We start from the raw sequence: 26,454 nt of genomic DNA on the forward strand, positions 1-26,454 counted from the left end.
TAACAATTGATTGCTATAAATTAGGACAACATTGGATGAATTTTGAACCAGTTTGAAGCAAAGCCATGCTTCCCAGACTTCTGGTCGATCATAAACAGTGTTATCAATAATAATAAGAATCATAATAAACTTATTATAACCAGAAGCCCCCTATTTTCAATGTGTTTCACAACTTAAAAAGCTGCTTTTTCAGGAACCATCGGAGCAGCCAATCAAATCCAAACTTAAAAAGTATTGAAACCGCCAACCCGAATATTATATAATGTTAAAAAGTATTTGAAGTCTCTCACATCACCCTTCAAATAGTTACTGCACATCATGCAGGGATAAGTGATCAGGATCAGGAGGTCTTATCCTTCTCACATGGAGCCCTCTTATTGCATGATAACAAGACGCCCTCCCTTAGCATGCAGTGTCAGTGTGTGAAGCCAGCTAGCCAGGGTTGTTAAAAAATTTTAACAGTAAGTAAAAAGAAACAAAAAAGAAAAAAACAGAAGTATACTCTTTGTTAAATATTTTGCTATGAACATCACAACGGCAGCCAAGTGAGAAATCACTTGGAACTATATATGGATACATTATATCTAGCACAGAATACATCAAAAGAAAGCATGGGTTTAAATGCATATAACCACAGCACAGCTATAACTTAAATAAAAGCTGTACTTTTTCTCACAAAAAGTAAAGCAAGAAGTTCATTTGAATAGTAGTCTGACATCAGCTTTTACCTCCCTTCCCTATAATGCTGCCAAGTTGTGACTGGGAGCTTACACAAGCCTAAGGATTCTCTTTTTGATCCAATGCAACAAGTCTTTTGAGATCGGCTGTTCATGCACCCAGGTTACATAACGGAAGTCTTGTCAGATAGATGAACGAGTCTCACATATTCCCCATACCCTACAGTACAGATTCATTCTTTTCCCTCTAAATAGACCAAATGAAAGGTAAGGTGCTAGTGAAGCTTCCATTGGAGAGAACCTGTTGGATGATCTTGTAAGGGTATGCAAGTGTTCGACTTAAACTTGTGGTTGTCAGACATTATGACACAGCTATGACATGCTATTATTGGTCATTTTCCTAGCTGTAAATATTTCGGTTATAAAGGAGTAAATAATTATTCAAATTGTTAGAATATTGCTATTCAGATGGCATGTAATATATAAAAATGTATTTTTATGGGCATTGAAAAGAACACCAGAAATGTGTTTTGTTTTTTTCTTGTAAAGAATCCATTAAAACATTGGGAGAACATACAATCATTAAGTAGTATTTCTACTCAAACGCTCAAACGCAAAACATGGATAGGCATAAGCCAATAACATGGAGCCAAGTCATGAATTATGGAATAGTGCATGTACTGAAATTTGGATTTCACTAAAATATAAATCACATGGCAAAAAAGGAAAATTTATATATATATGTGTGTGTGTATAGTGTATATATACATACATACATATATACACACAAAATATATATATATATATATATATATATATATATATATATATATATCATTCTGCTATTGGATCAGTGACAGTCAACATGCACTAACCTGAGTTCCTTCTTTGCAGCATTAAGTTGTGCTTGTATTTGCTCATTGATGTCAACCTGTTCATCCAGATCTCTTTGAAGTTTCTTTTTGGAACTTTCTAGCCTATCAATTTCTTCTTCTGCTTCTTCTACTTGTCTCTTCATTGATTTCAGTCGTAGGCTTAGCTATGGATTTCAAGAAGAAATATTTTGTGAGTACACATCTGTACAATCTTACACCTCTCAACCTAGGCCTAGCTACTATTATACTATTGTTCTATATTTATAACAATACATTTAAGACATGTCAGGAATTTGTGTGGGCTTGTTAAGTTACAGATAAGTTCACTTTAATGGACAAAGCTTATGAAAATCAGAAAGATTTCAAACAATAAGAAAAAAAACTCAGGCATGTAGGTAGACTGCAAACAGTTCTGAACACACTCCAAGGTGACACTGATATGGTCCTATTACCTCATCACCACTGGATGACAGGGGCGATTGTAACGCTAAACTTTGCAATGAACAAGTTTGTATTCTGCAGCTGATAGATAAAAACAAGAGGAAAGGAACAATGGAAGCATTAATTAAGTAGCCAGGCAGTGTTTTCATTCCAATATTATAACTTTAGAAAGAGATGGGATTTCACTGTTTTTTTTTTTGGCAATGCTCACACTTAGCACTATATTTAAATACTAGAACCTTTATTATTTTGGAAGTGAGACATCTTCATGAAATGTAATAGTAAAGGGCATATAACAAACTAGGATCATGTCATGCTGGGTTTATGAATCTTAAAGTCAGCATCAACTGAATCACCTCCAACATGCAGTAAATGACCTGGCCACACTTGCCATCATGGAAACCTGTTGTGAAACTGTTCCTGACCCATAAAAACACATTAGTACAAAAATACTTGATAACTTTAAACATTAGTTTTAATTTTTTTTTAAATTTGGACTAATGTAAAGTGTTGCTTTCTTGCAACCACAAGACTGGGAGCATTCTATACATTGTGCAGAATTCTCTGCTCCTGTCACTGCCATCTCTAGACACTTGAAATAATTCAGAAGTACAATTTCATATATTCCTAGTACTTTGCAAGCTAGTTGCCAATGATACTATCCTAGAATCCATTTATACATGAAGTATGTAGGGTGTGATGGGATGTAGGGTTTTCTATGAAATCACTGGCACTAATTTTGTGACTATGTATAAAAGGAAGAAAACACACTTAAGACAGCCATGTAAACTAACCTTGTAGAAATCATAAGCTAACTGGCAGCATATTTGAGAAAGTATTACCAAATAAGTATGTGGAAAGGTATTAAAGTTTCCTTCTCATGGAGAAATAAATCATCCGAAAAAAAATCCTACTCTTTCCAAGTAGTTTTGAGATCATACATTCACCAACTACACATTATAGTAATACAATTATCCATTCAAAGTCCATCAATGAAGTGTATATACCATTGGTAGAATATCACGAAATAGTAAGATGACAGAGATGCTTTTGCATTAGAATTTTAACTTAAAAGTTCATTAGAATCTTTAACATGGTAACACTTTACAGGTCCCTATCTAGAAACTGTCACTTTCCTGAGAACATGTCACTTTCTTGAAAGCATGTGGCAAATTTCACAGGTTATCATCAGAAAATTACAACACTATCCCCTAACAAATTATATACACTCTTTGCAGAATGCATCCTTCAATATTTAGTATTCCATTACCAGACCATGTATGATCCACGTTAATTTAAAAACTGAATTCTAGAGCCACAAAGGATCCAATATTTATTCACTAAAAAGCATGGAAGAATTGTATATGTGTGGGAAAAATAATGGATCAGTATAGTCAAAGCATATAAGGAAAGATCAAAGGATGTCCTCCATCCAGTCCCTCAAAGTTTAGTAACCAATAGCTTTATCAACATACTGAACAAGACAAGACGAAGGAATGCACCCACTATGCTGCTAACTGGTAGAATTTACAGAAGTTACAGCAAGTGAAAACTGCTAAATATCAGCAATTTGCCAATATTCTTACATTGTGTATATTTGGGCTGTAGAAAATAATTTTAAACATTCTTTTGATTTCCTGATGTTAAACAAGACACTTGCTTTCAATCACTTTACTAACAGCTGCAAGGTTAATTGAACTCAGAAAACCAATGTACCAATGTATGAAATATTTCCGTACAAACGTACAAAAATCTGTACCTGTGCAAAAAGACTTATGCAATATTAATAAAAAACATCTATTATGTTTCCGTAGTAAAAAAAAAAAAAAAAGCCATCCAAGATCCTTAAACAATGCCTAAACCTCATGTGCCCTTTGCTTTCTTTGAGCCAAGCCCACCCAACTATTTCACCACTTTCTTGTGTGCAGAAAACAACAAGAATGAAACTCATGGCTCTATACACAATAAGCGGGGAAAGGCAAACACAAATCTCAAATTACCCCAGTATAAGTTTATAATGTTAGTATTGTGCACACTGCTGACTATAATAAACTTCATCTCAAATACATTGATTTTCCTGCAAATTGCAGTATTTTCATGCAACATCAGATTGCTACTGCTTGGAGTTTCACCTCTCATAAGACACATCAATCATTTAGTCTGAATATACAGCTTCAAGAATAAAACAGCTGTCATATAAAAGTAAATGTTGTCACCCAAGGCCAAACATTGGGAATACAAAAGCTGTCTGTGAAGTCTTTAAATTTGACATGGAGTCGTTAATTAATGTTTGAGAGGAGCACAGTGTAAAATCCGCTCTACCTGATCTTTCTGATCTGTTAAAGTGAGATGCTCGTCATCCACCTGCATCATTAACTCCTTCACCTTCCTCTCCAGCCTGCGGTTGCTGAGCTGGAGACTTGCCCGATCCCTGTGGAAAGGAAAAAGCACATTGTTTGGAAATTGGAACTGGAAACTGTGCCAGATTCTTTTCACTCCGAATACTGATGAAATGTACGCTGCATTTAATGTTCTGTAGATTTACTGCCGCAAGCTTAGAACATTACAAAACTATTTATCCACCATCTTTCAGACACAAAAAATGATAATATTCTTTATGAAACAAATGTGCAGTGTATGAAAAATATTAATATGTACGGAAATGATCTGTAAGCAGGAGATATACAGAGAAGCAGGACAGTTCATGAAGACGGCGATGCAAGACATCAGCTCAGCAACCAGCCACAGTGAACGGAATCATAAGCAAAGCAATCAAAGGAAAGCATAATAGACATCTGGGTACAGTATGCCAGCTTCCTGTGATGTTATCCTTCACAAGTGGAATACTAATGTAGAGGCTGCCACTGCGGACACACTGCAATGTCCCAATTTCTGTGAAAACAAATGATCCAAGTGATTGTGCTTGGTCATGGACAGGTTCCCTTGATTTTGGAGAACTCGGAAAGTTTATTTGGTTCTCCTTATTCTGCATTTCTTTACAGTGTTAAAAATAAGCAACTGGCATTCTGTTAATTTTACTTACTTTTATTACTATGGTTGTGCAGTCTTGCTGCATTTGTATCATTGCCTTGCCTTACACAATAATAAATCAGGCTGTATAACAAAGCTTTCCAAGACTGGAGAAGATAGACTATTACGGGAGAACGTCAGTGATCCAGCAAAACTGGGATGGATCTGGTGCCGGATAATAAATGATTTTAAGAAATCCATTTCAGGTTTGCTGGATCACCCAGGTTCATTCATGATAGTCTATCTTCTCCAGTCTTGCAGAGCTTTAATAAATCAGGTTCAATGATGGAGTGTCAATAAACAGAACCCCATTAGGTGTGTGCATTCTCTTTGGCATCAAGACTTTTCAAACGTGACACTGCTATGAATTCTGAATAGCTAAGAAACAATTTTCTCCTCTGTTACGCCTAAGCTGTAGCTGTAAGTGGGGCTAAATAAAGGAACAAATATGAATCATTCTTAAGTTTGTCTGAACAAATACAATAACGCAGGGATACATATTCAGATCCTTGACAGCATTTTTTAGACTGGTTTCCCTTTAAGAACTAAAGCTTTATAAGAAGCGAGGAAGGAGCTCATTGCTTTGTGGCCAAAAGCATGACTGCTATCATTTTCAACCAGATATCCAGATACCACCATCAGTGCCCTAAATTATACTTATTTAAACTTGTAATAGGTTGTCATGACACACTGAAATTGTTTTTTCAATTATTAGCCTTCCATGGGGTACTAACTAAACTTTAGATCAGGACTACAATGGTAAATATGTGGTATTTAGTAAATAAATGTTTTCTAAAAGTACAATGCAATTACATACCATTATTTTTTTCTAAGCACAGTAACATGGATAAATAATTATGTGAAGGCTCACAACTAAACTAATATATTTTCATGAAAAAAGCAATAGGGATGTAGGGATATACATCGTCTTTGTGAATCTGTAATACTTTAGGCTCTTTTAGATACAGATGATTTTTGATCTTTTTGACTATTTTTATACAGTGCATACTGGTAAAACTTTCTTTATAGGCTTACCAGTTACTCTGATGGAAATTTTGGTTTAAAGGTTTAAAATATTACATTTACAAATGTATCATCATGCAATAATACCTGCACTTACTATAGGATATCACAAATATATTTCCAAAGATAAACAATGAATGGCATAAAAAAGTATTTTTTCTATCTAACCTCTTTGTTTATTTTTCTTCTCTAGTATTTTCTAGACTAACAGGTTGCATTGGATCTCTCTGGTGCTAATATTCAATTGAAGGATCCACCAGCAAATTAAAGTGCAAAAAATCATTGCATTATAAAGCATAACTAGGTTACATCAAAAACAAAAAAACAGTAAAGAGTTAAAAAAAAAAAAAATAATCCACCAAGCCCAAACAGAACAACAAGTTAGGTTACCTTTCTTCATTTTCCAGGCGTTCTTCCAGCTCCACTATTCTTGCTTCCATCTGAGCAACAAGCCCTTCTTTATTGGATCGATGTGAAGTCTCAAGATGAGCTATTCTACTCTTCAGATCTTTGTTCTGAGCGAAAGGAAAAGTGCAGTGGGTCAAACAATATTCAACTTCAAATGTTACACAAAGCTCTAAAACAAAGCCGGACACTGCAACGATAACCAGAGCAGCTTTTAACAAACTCTCTTACAGCTGAAAATTTCCTGTTTACATCCCAACCTCAGCAGACAGTCACAGGTGCTATACAGACCAATAGATCAATATGTTACAAAATATTGAAGACTACAAAAACCAGCACTGCAATACTTAAATAAGAAACATATGGTGATTTCAGAGTTTCTTTAGCACAAATATTCACCAAAATAAATTGTTTATGTATGAACAAAGCAAATGTTACCTGTCTTTCCAAGGACATTTTATCACATTCCAGATCTTGCTTTGCAGCACGTTCTTGAAACAGCTCTCCTCTCATCTGTTCAATCTAATATGAACGGCAAAGATTTTTTTTTTTATTCTCATATACATGCATCATATTTATCCAATAGTCTTTTTAACACTAAGCTATCTTTAATTAAAAGTATCAATCGCAATCAACCCGATATATCAGATTTATATACTCAGGGTTTTAGAATCTCACATCTGGTTTTATTAGAAATGCAGGAAATTAATATTGTTTTACAGTTTAAAGACCAATTCTTAGGGGGAGCTCTTTACTACTGGTAAAACCTCCCACCCCTATACTGCCCCCCATGTCACATTTCTTTTTAATATATATCACCCATAGATAACATGAAATTTAGTATGTAATACTATGATACTATTGATTGCTTCCTATGTCATCTCTGCTTATTCCCACAGATTAGATATAAATCTGATCACTTATTTTGAGTTATTAAAATATTATTTTATCATTAGAAATCTTTTTTTGGGGTTCTCTGGTATTACTTTGGCTTGCTCATTTTTTTTTCTATTTACTGGCATAGTGATCACATTTTTTGCTGAGATCTGAAGCCGAACTATGGAATTTTGACTTGAATAATGTTTGACAAAGGATGTTATTCTTCCTAAAGCTTGCCATGTCATTATATTGAGCACAGAGAACTCTCCTTGCATGAAGGAGCCTCAGTGGTGCACAAGGTATGCATGATTGTGAGCAAACTTGGCAACGCAAAGGGTCTTCGATACACCTATAGTGCATTTGTCTGCGAACAGGGACTACTTAGGGTTGACCCATCGATAATTCATGACAGTATTGTGCAACACCTTAACTTCCCAATTTTTTTTTGTGTTTTTAATTGAGTGGGGACATAATATATCTAGTTAATAAATAATTTGTACTAATGTGGCCTTTAACATGCCAAATGCTTTACAAAATGGTGTATATGCAGGTCTTATTCAGAAGTCCATGTGAACAAGCCTGTGCATACCTGCTGATTATGGTAAGAAGAGCACAACCCATCAATGAGTTCAGTCCAGATTTAAAAAATAAAAGTTTATATTTTCATATAGTAAAAAAACGTTGAATACAATCATGGTCAGCACACTTCTTTCTAAACCATTATTAATATTAAACAGGTTTAATACAGCCCCAATATATTATGCAGTGCTGTACGTTAAATAGGGGTTGCAAATCACAGACAGATACAGACAGTGACGTAGGGGGAGGAGAGGACCCTGCCCCGAGGAGCTTACAATTTACAGGAACAATGTGCAAACCCCAAAACAGTAACACCTGACCTTGGATACACAGACATGCCAGACTCCTTGTTTTATTGGTAGAAAGAAACTGTATGGTAAAAGTTGGCAATTAGCAGACCCTTTTGAAGGATTCATAAACAAGAGAAGAAAAAAGGCCCCACATTCCGGAGCAATGAGGTCACATTGTACTGCAAAAAATCACATGGGCTCAATTCGAGTGAAAGTAAATGGCCAGTCAAATCCTTTTAATTGCTCAAACAGCCGCCAGGTACTATACTGCTGTTCTGTAACTCCTGCAGTAATAATATGACTGTGGGAACAAAACACCAGCCTCTTGCATTGGATTTTTCTGTGCCAAGACAGATTTAAAGGCTACTGTTCAGACTATTTGGGGTCATTTAAATGATACTTAGGGATATTATTTTGGGAACACTTATTGTTATTACACTTGTAACACTTGTTATTAAATGTATCCTAATAAACTAATAAACTACATAGACTGACAATATAAAATGGTACATGCCTGGTTGTCATACTGATGTTCAGTTTTTAAAGCAAGTCACAGTTCCAGGAATAATATGTAGAGGAGGAGATCTGACTTCACTTACAGGCAAAATTGGAATCAAAGGCAGCAAATTGTGTACAATAAATGCATGCCAGATTTTGAGTTGCAAACTTCTCAGTGATCTTTTATATATAAATTGCATATGTTTATATCTGCCACCTGTAAAATCTAATTCCTGCACACTAACGTTTACTAAACCATAAAACTAAGCTCAGTTTATAAATACAATTATAAGGATTTACAAAAATGATTGTTATTCATTTACCTGCAATTCAGGATACTTATCTAAAGTTGCTAAAAATATGCCTTATGGCTTTTAATACAATATGGATGTATGTATGTTGGAACCCCAACCCCAAAACCCCAGGTTTTTCTAGGGCAAGTTCTTCAGTTACAGAACATAGCACTGCAGTCCTAACACTTTTTATATGAAGCAGTATAACAATCCAGTTATTAGTACTGCTGAATACCAGTGCTAAGGTCCCAAATTTTTCCAGGACCTGTATGGTTGGTTGGTTGGAATGATAAATAAATCTTTGTGATCGCCTTGGGTACTTGTGTACTTGGGTGCATTGTACAACTTGCTGAATACCTAACGAGGGTAAATTCCAAAGCTCAATGTCAGACAAATATAAAGACGTGAAATGTAATGTTTTAAACACAAGCAGTGTAAGCACCTGCTGTGCACACAATAGGAGAAGAAGAGCAAATAGTCAATTAGACAAAAAAAAAAAACTGTTGCACTAACACACATATAGGGCCTGATCTAATAACGCTCGCCCATGGGAGAACCTGGGTGATCCAGCAAACCTGCAATAAATTTTCATTAAAATATTTTCTAATATTAGGAAAATGTTTTCAATTATGGGCCAGATCTATTCCAGGTTTGTTGCAACACCCAAGTTCTCCCATGATAGTCTATCTTCTCCAGTCTTGGAGGGCTTTAATAAATCAGGCCTATATTTGGACATCTTTAACTCTCCAGTTACAGGCTGGGGAAGGGACAAGACCTGTAAGTAATAAAAAATACACTACAGCACGGAAAAATCAGGTCTCTGCCAGACAGTAGTGTTCGGGACAGACGTCAGATTACAATTGCTGGAAAAGATCTCTAATGCCGGGAAAGGTAAAGAACGAGCGTTGTACTATTCTGTTTTAAGGAGAGGGGAAGGAAGGATGAGTGAGCGGCACCCTGCTCATTGATTGCCCCGAACAGTCGATAATCAGTCTGCCAGGGCGAATGCTGGGACATCCCTGTGCACATGCTAGATTTTTTTTGTCCTAGTCTCAGGTGACAATCATCTGACACGTATACATAACTTAATTATTTTGCTCGGCTTTAAAGGTTTTTTTAAATAAAGTAAAAACTATAAAATTTATACTAAAGGCTAACAAGAAACACTAGTCCTACTGTTCAAAAAACACAACTAAAAGTTTTGAACTCCGCAAAATAAAAGTAATTAGGTTGAAATGTATAAAGGTTTACATTCCAACAAAAAAACAACCACTTAAAATGATTTTTTTTTTCTGTTGAGAAGGGAATTTCAACTCCTGCGTTAATTGGAGCTAGCCGAGGAGCAGGTTCCTCTGGCAGCGAATGTGATCGTTCTTAATGTATTATTTTCATCCTCGGAGGAAAAACAAACATTGTAGATTTCAGCAGAAGTTATCGCAGCTGGGTTTAGTGAACACTGAAAACAAAGCATTTTCAATGAGCCACAATACCCCTCTGAGAGATGGCATGGATTTAATAAACAGAGGCCGTGTTTATGCTAGACGTGGTATTAAGAACAGCTGGTTATCATCATCTTGTTAATGAAAGCACACAATTTCATTTCTTCTCAATTATTGATATCGGGAAGCCTGGAACCATCCCTTCATGTCTTTTTACAGCAGTCTGTAATCTTACTTCTCATAAATAGAATGTTTTATGAAGGCCCACAGAGGGGGAGGAGGTGGGCTTCCGCTAATGAGGTGCATATTCCATTTCTCCAGACAGTTGACTCCAAAGGACGCCGTGTGCTGGAGTGCAGGGAAGAAGCCTGGATGTGAGACGCTTCATTCCCTGGAAAAGGGCCTTCATTTTTACATTCTGATTTACTTGCTTTGTACACCTGGTGCACGGAGTGGAACAGGTGCTGAGAATCCAACTGGGAACGCGGCTCAGATGAAGAAAAAAAAAAAGTAGCAAAGCCACTGTAACTCTAGCCTGCCATATTTACGTTGTCACCATAGAAACCCCATGTTCTCCCACGGTTTCAGGAAAGAAATCCACAGCCAGAAGGTTCTCGTTTATGGTTTTCTCCCCCCACATAGCTAGACATTTGACAATTAACTCCTTTCCTGTTACTGGGGTCCCGGCAGCCCAATTCTGCAATTTAATTCGAAAAGGGATTCTGTGTGGTAGGAAGGACAAGTTTTGTCATTGAAACAATAAACATTTCTTTTATTTCCCCAGAAATCTTCCACTGCTGTAAAGAAATGATGCGGCTTCTTAGCAATCATTAGAAAGCATGCTATGATTAAATAAGCTTACGATATATTATGATCATAGGAAGCAGAACCAGGAAAATTGCCGGCAATATCATTCCTGCAGAGTGCACGGTAATAATGGTGAAGCTGCAGCACCACACTGGATATCATAGTGGGCCATCATTACATTAAAATAATCCTAAAGTTAGACTATATTCACACTGCCCAGTAGCTTTTCGCCGGAAAAGCTAAGTGGTGCATGAATGTGCCAGTACCGCTCACTGCTGCCAGCTATCAAATGTAGAGACGCCAGCTCTCTAATACCCAGGGCTGTGGTGCAAAAAACTAAGCAGCAAGGTACTTGTGCTATAGGGCAGGGGTCCCCAAGTGGGCCACGGCTGTCTGACAGCTGGGTCGCAAAAGCACGGAGACCAGCGGGGGTCCACGGCTCCGGCTGGTGCACCCACCAGCGGAGTCAGGAAAAGGACCCCGCTTGGGGGGGCGCACCAGTCAGAGCTGTGGACCATGTCTCCTGTATGCATCGCAGGGTCAGGCCGGTGGGCATGTTATGTCTCTGGAGCCTGTGATGGGGGAGTGGGCAGGTTCTGGTATCATGACATCACTCTGGGGAAAGTTTCTACCCCTTTGAGTGACACACGGCTCCCCGCACATGTGCGGTCCTGAGCCCCGTAGATTTAGTGGTCCACAGGCTCCAAAAGGCTGAGGACCACTGTTATAGGGAACACTGAGAAAGGGTAATTGTGTCCAAGTAATACCATAGAAATGAATCATTTGTCTGCAATTGTTTCTGGAAAATAATCATAGTCTTTGGTATGAATTTTGGTGTGAACATGCCTAGACCCTCATAGTTGTGAGATATAGTGTTCTGCAGCCTCTCATTGCTATTCTTAGGGAATTAGAGTGAAATTTGGCAATTCCAATATTGTCCTGCTTTGTTCTTCTAGCTTAAGGTGGAAACAAATCCTTGTGTTCTCTCTGCCTTCACCAAGATGGCCACCTCAAGAAGAAACAGGATGGACATGGCAAGTCAGCAGGGAGACAATTCTGGTGACTGATCTACATTGGGCATAGCTTTTTTTTTTTTTTAAAACCTGTTCCCTTTACAAAAGCAAATGACAAATAAATCATGGCACTGGAGGATGAAATAGTTTGCAGTTTGTATTTCTGAATCTGAACATTTAAAGAAATATTTCACTTAAACAGCGAGGTCAAAGCCATTGATTATAAATGAAAATAAAAATAGAAATCTGGATTCACACGTCTTGTGTTGTGTTTAGCATCCCTTGATGTGCTAAACACACTTCAGTTGACTTGTGCTAACATTTTTTTAAGTGTTAAACTTTTATGTAAGAAGAGAAGTAACAAAGTTATTTTACAAATCAAAAAAAATGCTGTGTAAATCCACAAACAATCCCAATGCAGATATTTTGTTTTGCTGTCGCTCTACTATTTATTTAGTTGAAAATACAGTCAGTAGAAGCCACTATATTTTAGGACACAAGTGAAATATTTAAAGCATGACCCTGCAGGTCTATACCCACATAGTACAGTACTAAACTCTGCCTACTACTTTCCCACTGGAGTTTGCTGCTTTATACAGTAAGTCTTATTAACAAAAGATATGGATTTGAGGTCTAGAAGGACAATAGGCCAGCTGTTTTTCTGTGAAATTGTATCAGACATTACTGTTATGTAATAACTTTCTGGATATGCAATGGGGTTGATTCATAAAAGAGGAAACAAAATAAATTGCAAGTGGAAATTACCCATATTTTATGCAAAATGATAAATGCGTACCTCTAAGCCAAAACAGATTTTAAATTGAAAATTTTTCATTTTAGTTAGTCAAGGTTTGGGGAAACGAACCTCCTGCTGATTATATGACTTTGCAGGCAGATCATCCCTTCATTCTCCCCGTGATGCATAGGAAGAATTGTTTTAGTTGCTCTGTCAGACATTTAATTTTAATAAGTCCACTTGTGTGCAAACAGAGACCTACCTGTTCCCTGCATCTGGTTATCCTTTCCAGAAGAAGATCAGAGTTGTTCTTTTCTTCATCAAGCTCCATTTCCAGCTGAGATACCTTATCCTGGGAAAAACAAAGCAGTTTTGTATGCGGAGTTTTAGTACAACGATTCAAAGATGAATGAACGGGATCATTAACAAAATTTGTTGTTGGAGTGTTGAGTGATCCGATGATCTATATTGTCATTTGCTATGTCAATGTATACAACCTAAGCCTTGAAAATGAAAGAAGTGGAGGCCGCCTGACCTGCAGGTGAGGCCACAGGAACAATTGCGAATTTGTGCTTTTATAGTTTTCTTAAGCCAGCAATAAAGCGTTTGAATGAAAGACAGACAGAGCTAGTAGTGCCCGTCAACCAAACCGGTTCCTTTATGTCTATAGGTAATACATAGTAGATACCTGCGGTCTATTAACTGGAAGAAATAAAAAGGTATTTAGAGGATTTTTGTTTTTTATTATATGCTGGGAAAGATGAGCTTAACCCTTCCATGACTACATGAAAATTTCTAAATGGACAGACAAAACTTAGCACCATCAGCATGTATTGGTTAACTTGATAATAACTATAACTAAACTGGCTACATAAATTTTTTTTACATTACTTTTAAAAGTCTGTTATTTACACTTTTTTAAAATTTCTTTTTATGCCTTTATTATAATTCAAAAAAATTATTAGGCAATGTTTTAAAATGCATTTCTCAGTTTACTTCCTATAATATTTTTTCAAAATATTTGTTCACTTTAACAGTCTTTAACCAACATCCAGTTGTCAATGTGATTTCCTCAGGGCTAGGCGCAATTACAGATTAGAGGGCTACTCTAGTTAACAATGTGATTACTATAGTGGGCTGTGATTACATGATCTAGTAACCATGCTCATTGGTTTACGATAACTAGTATGTCTGGGAATCTATAAGGGACAGCACAGGCATGGAACTACCAGGAAGTATAGGTAACCACCACTAGATCTCCCATAGGACGTTTTGTATTTTATCCACAGCACGGGGCTGAGCAATGTTCATATATAGACTATTGGTGTAAAATAGTTCATGGTAGTAACCTTTAATATGTTTTTAATACCTTGCTTCTATTTTTGATTTGTATATAACCCACAATTCTTTTCGGACCAATTTTAAACCCACGAGAGCTGCAGCTTTCAGTCCCAACCACTCATGTTTAAGTGAGTGGGAGCAGACAGGCATCATTTTTTGCAGATACTTTAAGGATTGGTTCCTAAAAGCAACAGACTGCTAAGTAGAATTTGCATCCCAGCCACACTCAAAGGTCTGAAAGGGCCCTAAAAGTATGTAACACTTAGAATAATTCCAGAATATGACCCTAGGCTAGGCTTGGGTTAACTTTTACGACTTTCAAAACCTCCTAGCATGCAAAAGGTTCCAACATGACAGCCATTTAATGGTTCTCATTATTATGTACTATATACTTTTGTAAATGTATTTGACCTAAATGTATTCATTTGACGCTTCCTAATATGCTCTATATTGTATATCTCTACATGACAGTCATTTTAGGGCTCTCACTATGTATACCTGTTTTTTCCTACTTTGAAACTTATCTTTACTATTTAATATATAGTATGCCACAAAAACCTTCAGTCACCTCTTCTTTTGTTCTCTTTCAAGTCATTACCGAGGGTCCGACATAAATAACTAAATGTGTAGAAAGTAGGAACCACCAATCTATACCTTCCTCAACTTTTTTTTTATTCACAAAGACTAAAATTACATTAAAGTTATTTAAAATGGACCAGTTTGTTTTTATTTGTTTGTCACTCCTTGTTCTGGACAGCAAGTAGTGATGGTTCAGTGTTGGTTTGTTCATTCATTCATATAAAGTGTGAATTTAATTATAGATTTGCCTGATTATAAATGATAAATAGAAGGGTTTTAAAATGGCATTCAATAGCCAGTGGTTGTAAATTTTAACTGTATTGTTTTGTAATGCTTTAACAAAATGTCCATCAGTCAATGGATTGGGACCTCAGACCCCTCATAAGCAATTTAGAGGATTTAGCGTGGTTTAATTACAGAGCTTAGAATATTGACCTCCAGAGATTAGCAATTCAAAGCTTCTTGTGTGAGAAAGAAAGCTATGTTTGCTGCACAGAACATGCTGTGTGCAATATACATTAACAGTGATTACAAAATTAGGATAGTGTTTTCCCACCATACAAAGTGAATTTTCCCACCAATTAAAAATTTAATCTTAGTCAATATTCCCTATTAGAGCAGATGTTTCACTTTGCTGGACACATAAGCTCTGATTTAGACATCTCAATGTAGGAACACCAAGGTATTTATTGTCAAGACAGACAGGAGCAAAAACTGCAAGGTAAGTACCCAACGATGTCTGATAGGTCATCCTTGCCTGAATATTCTCTGAGACAAAAAAAACATTTTGCACATTTCTGCACTACGTGGACAAAAACCCAAACACTGCAAGTACAGCAAAATGCCGGTTGATCCTGCCAGACATCCACTGAACTTCAAATGTCCTGCAATGATCTGGCCATGCTTCATTTAATACACTAAAATCCCAAGCGATGGTTGCATTCATCCCTGCTGAACTAGAATACTTCCTCCTTATGTTATAGGGGTTATGGGGGGTATTCTGTTCTCCGATAGGGGTGAGACAAAGAAGGACTGAGTACACAACATAGGATTTCAGTGCAGCAGACACAGATTTGCTAGCTACCTGCAGGATGCTAAGAGTTTGATGGACTACAGGCAGATAGTTTTCTGTTCTTGAAGCATTTGAAAAAATCAAAAAAACATGCAGAAATGTGCATTTATTGCAAGATGTACTAAATACCTTTATTTGGCCCAGGCACACACTTTAAAATAACATCAGTGGAGTAAAACATTATTAGACTGCTAAACAATGGAGTAGAAAAGCTTGACAAGAAGTTCTACAGTTTTTATATTCTTTCTGGGTTATGGATTAGAGGAGCGTTAGATCATGTTGGGATTTACTTTCACACTCCAAAAGATGTACTAGAATATTGGTAAAGTACCTTAAACTTTTGAAATTCTGAAATGATTAATTTATATTTGAAGAAAAAAAAACTACCTCCATTGACTTTACTTGTCTGGAACGATCATCCTTTAAATGGTTTTTGGCATCAAGTTCATATTGTAGATCTTTAATTGTCTGCTGCAGAAGATGATTCTTGGTCAGCGACTCATCATGGGCGCTCTGGTGGTCTTGCAAATTTTCTTCCAAGTGACGGATCTAAGGAGGAAATGAGGAACATTGCACACCCCTCAGTAATACTGCATGGTATATCCTTACATTTTATGTCTATCCTTCATAACTGAGCCAATTACCTCGTCTTGTAGCTTCTTGATTGTATGATAGCATCTTTCCAATTCCAGTGATTTCTCTTTAATCTGTCTTTGCATTTCAGAGCTGTCCTTCCGATTCTTCTCTTTATATTCATCAAACTGCTTTTGAAGCTCCACAGTGGATGTCCGGGAAAACTCCACATTTTCTGAAATCTAATCAAGAATAATAATGTTTAATGGGTGGGTCATGGTTAGTGGTTACCAGTAAAACGGTCAGTAATCTAGCCTTGGCCTAAGCTCAAAAACAAAGAATCTATATTAACTTTAGAACCTTCTCCCCTTTTATGAATGCGTTTTTTAACACATTGGCAGATTAAATCATGGATGAGGAATACTTTGTATGAACACTTTATTTTAATTATTACAAATCATTCAGCACGCCTGTTCTTGTTTAACAATGGTTATGTGAAAAGAGTCATATTTCTGAAGTTAGAAATAGGACACAAAAGTTTAACCAGTTGCTATTAGAACTGCTTACTTTGCCCTTATATTTTTTGAAATGTAATAATTTATAAATGTTAAAGGAGCCAGTGCTTTACAGGGTAAAAACAGACTGACTTTAATGTTGGCCTCTAATACTACTACTGCTTACACCTACCTTTCCCATTGTCCCCCCTGCTGCTCTTGGGGATGACAGTAAAGTGAAAATATTTCCCTGCATGGGTAAATAATGGATTTAATTTAAAAGATCAATGCTACCAAAACAGCAACGTAAACTCTTGTAGTACCCAAATAATATGGTTATTTTCAAATCTGAATATGAGACCTAAGGATGGATACACACGTTAGATAATTCTCCTCCTATAATCGCCTCAGGGCTGATATCGGACAAGAATCTGGCGTGTGTACAGCACTCGTCCTCCAAACGACCATCCTGATGGATCCACAGCCGATGGAAGAGGAATGATCATAATGGGAGTGAGGGGGGGGGGGATCTCCCCCTCCCCTCTCCATAGAGCAGAACAGTGTACAGAGTTTTGTATATATGGAGTTTATGTGCGGCCCTTGTTCATGCACCGAGTAGTTGTTTATCATTGGAAAGGATCATGATTGATCCTTAACCAATGACAATTATTGCACGTGTGTACGTAGGTTTTACCAGACAGGAATGGAAAGTACCTCTCCAGTGGCAATACATAAAAAACAAAATTATTTTATTTAGTTTAGTAGAGAATATGAAAATTAAACCAAACTGATTTTATTTTGTTTATGTTTGTGTTCCTGTTGTAGTTTTTTCCTTATTTCTTGTTGGGTAAAATGTTGTTTGATTTTACAAACCAAACAGGAACATCTCTCTATCTGGAACTCCGGTTGTAGAACAATCTGGCAGCATTTGTAATCCCCTCTCCACACTATCCAGTATCAAATTATTATTGAAGAAGTCTGAATGTGACTGGTCTGTGGTCTGGAAATCATACTGAAACTGTGCTAATAACTTGACCCATAACGAGGTTAATGATCATCATTTAATAATAATTGCACACAGTTCTAAAAGTCACCTCGTGGAGAAAAATATGTTAATGGTTTAGATATGTAAAAAAAAAAAAAAAAAAAGAAACATCAATTCTCTATCTTAGGGATGCATCAGAAAAAACAATGTCTACTTATTTCTGCAGAGTCCATTTGTACAAGAATGACAAAACCAATTTTATGTAAAAATTTCTGATGTTCTTATGTTGTTTTCTTTATGCAGATTTCAATTGTTTTCTAGTTTTGTAGGGAATTTGGTTCCTCTAAGCAATTGTATTTTAATATGACCTTGTCAAAAGACCAGTGTATTAGGAAATAAACAGAGGTCCGTGATCCAAATAACTGAACAGAGCTTATAGCTAACTAAAAATATCAAAACCTGAGGCCTCAACAGCACACTGAACCCAGGCATAATGATTAACAACCCCAGGCTGGATTTATTTGTAATGCTCCGATATCCCTAGGCCTATTTCAAAGTACATTCCAGTAAAGGTCTGCAAGCTTTGCACTGCGGAGACTTTATGCCAGTTCATTCTGGTATCACACACACAGATTGCATATATGCTCTTGAGCAATCGTGGAAAATTATGCAATGCATCGTAATTTCTGACATTGCTTTTATAAGCAAAAAATGGACATTAGAATTTAGTCCAAGGTTAATAGGATGGTTTCCATGTGCCAGTGGCCAAACGAAAAACATAAATCATTTAAAAAGTGTTTATATGCAAGCAAACTCCACTTGCACATTTGTTCGATTGTCTTATATAATCCCAACATAGTCTTGTATAGTATGAACATTCAATAATTTAGATTGTGGAGTCTCTACTATTGACCACAACTTGGTACTTACATACCAAAACATCTCCCAGTGATCTGAACTTTTTCATCTTGCTTTCCAAGTTTTGACAAGAATTGATGAAAAGATCCACCAGTATTTTCTAAAAAGCAGCAAATGGTGACTGGAAATTTTCGTAGTATACCAGTGTGCAAGGGGGCCCATAAAAGTCTCCCAAACCTATAGAAATCTTGTGCCATGCCAACACTTCCTAAAAAACCATTAGGTTATGAAAAAGTACGGATGCCATACCAGAACTTTATTCTGCAGCATAACTGATATTTAGAGAATCTTGAGCTATGGGATCTCCAAGTTAAAAAAAAAAATATACAACCAAATATGTGCCCACTTTTAAAATGCAAAAATGATCAAAATATTAATAAAAAAAAAAAGTTTCTTCCAGAAATACAGTGAGTTCATATGTTTCTTTAATAAAATAGTATCACTGCATCTGCTGTATGGACATTCCTATGCCCTATTGGACTAACACGTGCTCCTCTCCAAAACTCTTTAACAGGGTGGTGTACAGTAGTCCAGCAAGAATCCTTTTCCAGTGTCCAGTGCACTGCCTTTTCTATCTGCTGCAGAAATTCAACACTTGTGTTGAGTACCTGGATCCACCTGCAACACACTATGGTTCTTCTTATAAACTTGTACAAGGAGAGAGAAACCATACCTTTGTAGGGGGGTGCAGGTAACCAACACACCTGAGAGCAGAAAAGCCGGAACACATGCACTGCCAGTAATCATACATGCTCTTTTACAAGGCAGACTTTGTAATCCTTGTAAGAATTATTCCTAAAGTTTAGTAAGGGATGTAGCATTAAACATAAATTTAGAAGCAAAAAATTGTTTTTCACTGTAAAATAACACAAATATTACTTTATAGAAAAAAAATCCCAGACATTCATTTTGCTTGGTAACTAGAATGAATTCTCAAGTGGCCCTTTCCAAGCTTTTCTCTATTGAGGTGCAAAAAAAGGCTGAGTTGGAATCTGGATTGCGAGTGCAGAACAAGTGAATGCCTGTTAAGGAGAACAACACTTCTCGGAGAAATACGGAGATCAGGACCTCTAGCCATGAGAAAGTCACGTACTATGTGACCCTGTGTAATGCAAAACATGCAGAGCAAATTGCTGCAGTTCTGCTCAGAAAGTATTCCTGATGATGCCAACTTGAAGGTTAGAACCGTATGTCCATGTTATTGCCCTGTTAATGTTTTATAGTAGAAGTTCTTTGGAATTGCACAAAAAGCACAATTTAAATGCCCACATTTGCTAAATACTGGCAATGTACATCTCATTACTCGCACCTAATGTTTATTTGAGCGACACCTCAGCCCTTAAAAACAGCCCCTTAGTAAATAGTGAGAACAAACTGTACAACATGCTTCCTGCTTTATCTCTTAACATGAATTCAAGGCGACATTTGCTGCACTGCAGAATGTAAAGTGTTCTGCTCAATTCATTCTGAGTAATTTGGGAACAACCCAAATTGTTAATGAATAACCAAAAGAAAACTCATCTTCATGAACAGTTCAAAAATAGAGCAGTGAACCAGCTGCTCGGTGTAGAATCACAATTAACTTACAAAATGGCTCTTTGAAGCTTGACTAGTAATTACAATCCTTGAACTATAAAGAAAAAGTATAAAACCAGAGCAATAATGCAGGGAAAGTTCATTCCTTTATTTTAATGGAATGGATGATGCTTGTTCTCAAACATTTTATTCTTAGCGCAGAAAGATTAGTCTGGTTACTAGCTGCAACTTATATAAAAGTATGATGAGAAAAAAAATTATAATAAACTACAGCTGTGATATTTCCAGAGCAGACTGGAGAATAAACCCAAGATTCAGATTAGCTGTGATAGGTAATATGTTTCCAGAAACTTTTCAACAGCACATGGTTTAGAGCAAGGAAGCCCCATAAAGCATTCAAATCAATTCAATCGAAAAAAAAGTCAAAAGCGTAAATGTAATTTATAAGCTTAATTCACAATAGTGGCTGACTATACCATATGAATAGCCCATTACTACTAAAGAAAGTAGTCTGTCCACTGTTCTGCACGCAGCCACTGCTGATTACTGTACGTCAGAAAATGATCCACATTCATTACAATATACACATTGTCTGGCTTCCAGGGATAGCTGGTGCTTTGTTTATACTGAAGTAGTCTGCATGGGGCATTCATCATATGCCATGCACACTACGCAAATGCTGACAAGCATATCTAGATTAGAATGAAAAATTGAATTAAAAACTTTTTGTTTTATTGATTTGTAAGGCAGTTATGCCGTTTCTATACAGGATACTCATTAAGTTGAGTCTTTCCATTCTATGAGGTTAACATTTAACACATTACGATAAAAAGTCTCATAAAGAGAGATGACATGGGTTTCATAGCTTGTCATACACATTCCAAAATTTACAGTAACATTTATGCAGCTCCTCTGCGTCAACACATACAAAGATTTTATCATCCAGTACATACAGATATCATGTATTGGGCTAAACTTAATCTACTATTTCCACAACATAGTACTGTATATGTTGGTCAAAGGGCTGAACTCTTAGTAATAGAAAAAAGGACAATTCACATTCGATCACTGTTAAAGACTGTAGGCTTTTCTGAAAAAAGTAAACATACCCAAAATGGTACAATGTGTATTACCCCCTATATGGTACATGCCCAGCTTACATTTGGTTTACAGACATGAGGACACACACATACCTCTTTATGCAATTTTTCTATGGTCTTGTCAAGTTGCCAGCGTTCATTTTCCATCTCATTCTTTAAGTTCCTTAACTGTTCCTTCTGACTAGATTCCTCTTTTAATCGCTCGCTCAGCTGCTGATGCTCATGAGTGATTCTACTGAGGCTTCTCTGAAACACACAAACACATCATCAGTAACAGAACATGATAATAACATGCACAAGATTTTTTAGGCTGGTGTGCTTCCTTATGCAGGATATTAAAAAAAAAATCATTTGGGAATTCCTTGAACTTGAACTCGAGATAAATAGTTACAGCTTAGATAAATAAGCATAATGTATGAGAACTTTCTTTCCTGACAAAGAATTTGCAATTTGATTGAGCCAGTGTGCAGAAACACACTGATAAGTCATCATGTTTCCTCCTCCAGTTAGCACGCTTCCTGTTAGCACATGTATATGCACCCTGGATAGCCTCAGAGATGCTCCTCCAGCTTGAATGATACTTTGCAAGAGACAACGGGGGGCAAATATCAAGATGTATTTAAATAATAATGCTATTATACCCCAAAAAGTATTTTTTAAAGAAATTATTTATATAGTTTTCTTCTAGTATTATCATCACATACATAGTGTGTCCAGCAGCCATTGCTGAACTTTGGGTTTGTTGAATATTTTTTCACATACCAATTTCTGAGGGAGCCAGCTATTCTAACTAAATAATTTTTTGGAGGTGCGGGGTAAACCAGAATGCCTAGAGCAGGCATGTCCAAAGTCCGTCCCGAGGGCAAATTGCGGCCCGCAGCCTCTGTCATCACAGGGAATCCCCTGTGTCATTATAGTGGGTGTGTGCTGTGTGGGACCCGCACAGGCCACACCCACTCTGATTCCAAGAACATGGTCTGCACGGAGGCCGCACTGACATGGACTTCGTGCACAGGGAATCCCTCACGTCACCCTGGTGACCCTTCCTTAATATGCTATTTTCTCAGCTTCTTAGAAGTTTCCTGCACATCACAGTTACTCTTGACAATAGTCAGGCCTGACACTAATGAACGGGTGTAGCAGGCTCAGATCTCTCTTAGCCGTGTTACAGGTTCATTTACAGACTTTTTTTTCTTTATATCATATAAATCAGGCTCTCTGTGTGCAGTGCCATGGGGACAGCAAACATGGTTACAATCAAGCCCTTACAAAGAAGAGGGAATATTAGAAGTTTAAGGTAATTAGGTGCAAAAGAAGGGTTAGGTGGGTTTGAGGTTCAAGGTACAGTAGGATATGTGATGGACATGATAACGGCAGGGGCAGTAATTGGGCAGGGGCTTGGGGTGTTAAATCTAGAGCAATGGGGATAAGGATGAATCCCTGTTTCTTGTCTTCCAAAGATCTTCCACACCAGGCATGACACCGGACTGACACCGGACTCAGGGAACCCCTCACGTTACCCTGGTGGGTGTGTGCGGGACCCACCCAAACCACGCCCACACTAACCCTGGTTAGTGGTCGGCCCTAACACAGTTTCACCTCACCAAATCTGGCCCCCTTTGTAAAAAGTTTGGCCTGGCCCTGGCCTAGAGTATATGTACATGAACATTGGGGTGAACATACAAATTCCATGCAAATAGTGCCCTTGCTAAGAGTCCCCAACGCTGCTAGGTGAATGAATGCTAGCCACTTTACCCACCACGCCACCCAAGATGTATTATTTATGAAAAAAAAAAACATTCAAATGTTTTATTTGGTTGGAATTCAGCACCATCCACACATCAGAATTCATCCAGTATAGGGGATAAAGGTTATAAATGCCATGTGGGTGAGTGCAATCCGTTTGGGTCTTACTGTAGCTGTCCCATAGTAGATTTTACATTACAGGTTGCTTATGCTTAGTCCACAAACCTGGAGTCATACTGCTAACAGAGGAGAGTGTGGGTTTGTCTAGGTAGTATGTTCTAGTCATTGATTCAAGGAGTACAAACACCAAATGTTTTCGGCCTCCCCACTTACAGTCACAAGGAGCATTCTGTGGCTCATGTCTGATCTCGGTCAGTTGTCTGAGCATTTACCTGGTGGACAAGGCAGTTGGCATGGAGGCAGGAAACATAAATCCTACGCTGCAGATTGAACAGGTGTTAATGGTAAGTAATGTTTGGCACCAAATATAAAAATCATATTTAACAGACTATCAACCATGACATTAAACCATTTAAATACAGTTCGTAACAACTTAATGGCATTGAGCTCATTGGAAGTGTTTAAAACACCATGTGACCAGACATTTGGGTAATAAACAACCATTGAGGATGTTACAGGTGGGTTTTATTGCTGTTCACTCATCAACCCCTCAGCTTTACAAACACAGAGTTTAACACTGGAAGCTTCAGAGAAAGTGACATTTTTATGGGGAGAGGGGTGGCTTCTTAAAAAATAAGCTTTAACTGCCTGATCCTTAGGTGGCCAACTCACCTTTGTGTCTTCAAGTTGGTTTTCTAACCCTCTAGAAAACTGTAACGCTTCTTTTTCTTGTTCTTTTGCATCTTCTAACTCTTCAGCCAGCTGTTGCTTTTCTTTCTACAATTTAGGTATAAGAAACATATATAAAAAGTTAATGCAAAGAAAGGTAAAAAAAATAAAATCACACTTCCATAAAAAGCCTGTTGAGGTATAGCGGACCATGCCTGTCCTAAATCCAACCAAATGGAGCCTCACAACTTGTATGCTTCATTTTAGCAACAGTCATCAGCTAATTAAATTCAAACTCAGGTACCACTTCCATGTAACTATTCTATTACTTTAGGGAAGGGGTGTCAAACTCAATTGCATAGTGGGCCAAATATAAAAACTTAAAAAAGACAAAGTTGTGGGCCAACCTTGAACTTTATTGAAAAAATTTAGGATTTTTTTCCTTCTCATTTGATTTAAAACCTTTTCATATGGAAACAGAGAGGTTTTGCTTCACATTCAAACTGGAACAAGCCTATATTAGAGAAAGGGGCGCAAGAATTTTGTTTTAAATTTTAGTTAGAAAAAAGTCTTATGGCTCTTTCTCTATTTGTACCCGTCTGAGTTAAATGTCAATGGTAACCTTTTTGCACAGGTTCACAATAATAATAACAATTTTCTTTATGAAAATCTAACCATTCCAGTCCATGCCTTGGAGTAGCAAGGAAAAGTACAGCTAAGGGGGAGTGCTGGAAATGCCAGACGCAGCCAATGCGGGGCTGAAACTCCATCTTCATTAAAATAGCGCTGCTACTAAAATTCCCGGCATTACTTGTGTCTATAAAACAGTCCAATTCGGGGCCACAATAGGCAGAGAGCCCGCTGGTCTATAGACACAAGTGATGCCAGGAATTGTAGTAGTGGCACTATTTCAATGCAGTGGCGGGCCGGCTGCAGTTCATATTTAGGATTCCCTTGGGGGCTTTTAAGGGCAATCCTAGGGGTAATAGTGAACTTGCAAGGTCAGAATACTGTGAAGATCTACAAGGAAATAAAGTTTAAAAATACGTCTACACCAAGCATATCCCATTCTAGTCTTTATTGCTGTATATTACCTAATATTCAATAGCAGACACATTCATTTTCATTTGATTTCTTACTGTCTGTTAATTATGGAAATCTCAAAACTTTGGAAGCATAACGTCCCCCCAAGAATTTATTTGGACAGCAATGCTTCATAAAATAACATGTGAAAGATTAGTGTACACTATATATTGTTAGCATGAAATGCAGGCCAGTGACATAATATCATATCATATCTATCAAGTCTTAGGAAAACATATCTGCTTTCTAGATGTTCATTTTCCTGACCTCCGTTCTCCGCAGTCTCTCTTTTGTTCTATCATTATCTTCGTTCAGCTCATTGATTTTCTGATGAAGCTCAGTTATTTTGGCCTCCAGCTGCTGTATCCTTTGTCTCAGCTCTTCATTTTCTCGCAATATACTTTTTGCTCTTTTTTCACACACGTTCCTTATCTCGTTTGCTTCATTCTTCTGAATAGTGATGTCATCCACATTCTGTCCAGGAAAGAAAACATGCAAGCATTTCTTAGTAGGAGAACAAGATTGGTTGTTTCAGAATGTCCTTGTTTTCTACAAAACATCAAAACATCATTCATGGGAACATAATAAGGTAGAGAAGCCGAATAGTTTTTTTTTTATGTGGGCAGAATATTTTACCATTTAATTTTGCTGTGTGTCCCCTTACCTTCACCTTCTGTCCTAAAATACAAAAGGAAATGAGAGAAAATCCCCCCAACATGCAGGGAACCCCAGCTTAGGCAGTGGTCCTCATTGGAAGACTTGTCCTCTATTCCTATTCTGCCAAAAAAAATTGTCATCGTTTTATTATTCATTGACAGCAGCCCTTAGTGCAATGAGAAAGTGTATTGTATACATTGATAGGTGTTGAACTTGTCCTTAGTTGCAATTAGCTTGCATTTGACCCCCGTTTGAGTCTTTTGAAAGCAATGAAAACTGAATGACCATTGCATCAACTTGCTTCAAACTTTTCATTTCCATAGCCTTGAATGTAAATTGAAGCCAAGCTGACACAAATGCTGGTAGACACGAGCCCTAATCACTCCACCAAGTAAACCGAACTACAAATATTAGAAAACGATCAAACTTTTCTCCACTTTATATGTAAAATGGAAAAAAGTTTTGGCCTTTGATATACTTTAAACCACTTGACAGGGTCTTATATTTAATATAGTTTTAGTCACTTCTTTTATCTAGTTAACAGGTTCCAAAGAGGCAAACAGGGTGTTTGAAAAAAAAAAAAAAAAAAAAAACAG

At 37.1% G+C, this 26,454-nt stretch overlaps 1 protein-coding gene across 1 annotated transcript in view; it reads right to left on the minus strand.

Moving 5' to 3' along the window:
- CGNL1 (cingulin like 1) overlaps positions 1-26,454 on the minus strand; it is a gene marked incomplete in the record, with an annotated part of 71,191 nt that overhangs the window by 1,189 nt on the left and 43,548 nt on the right. The window contains 10 exon segments of the mRNA XM_072402328.1: positions 1,553-1,716; positions 4,316-4,424; positions 6,437-6,561; positions 6,890-6,973; positions 13,248-13,337; positions 16,365-16,526; positions 16,622-16,792; positions 21,677-21,829; positions 24,122-24,226; positions 25,469-25,675. Of these exon segments, the coding sequence (XP_072258429.1) occupies positions 1,553-1,716; positions 4,316-4,424; positions 6,437-6,561; positions 6,890-6,973; positions 13,248-13,337; positions 16,365-16,526; positions 16,622-16,792; positions 21,677-21,829; positions 24,122-24,226; positions 25,469-25,675 (1,370 nt within the window).

The sequence above is a fragment of the Pyxicephalus adspersus genome, chromosome 2, assembly GCF_032062135.1.
Source record: "Pyxicephalus adspersus chromosome 2, UCB_Pads_2.0, whole genome shotgun sequence".
In the NCBI taxonomy this organism is placed as follows: Eukaryota; Metazoa; Chordata; class Amphibia; order Anura; family Pyxicephalidae; genus Pyxicephalus; species Pyxicephalus adspersus.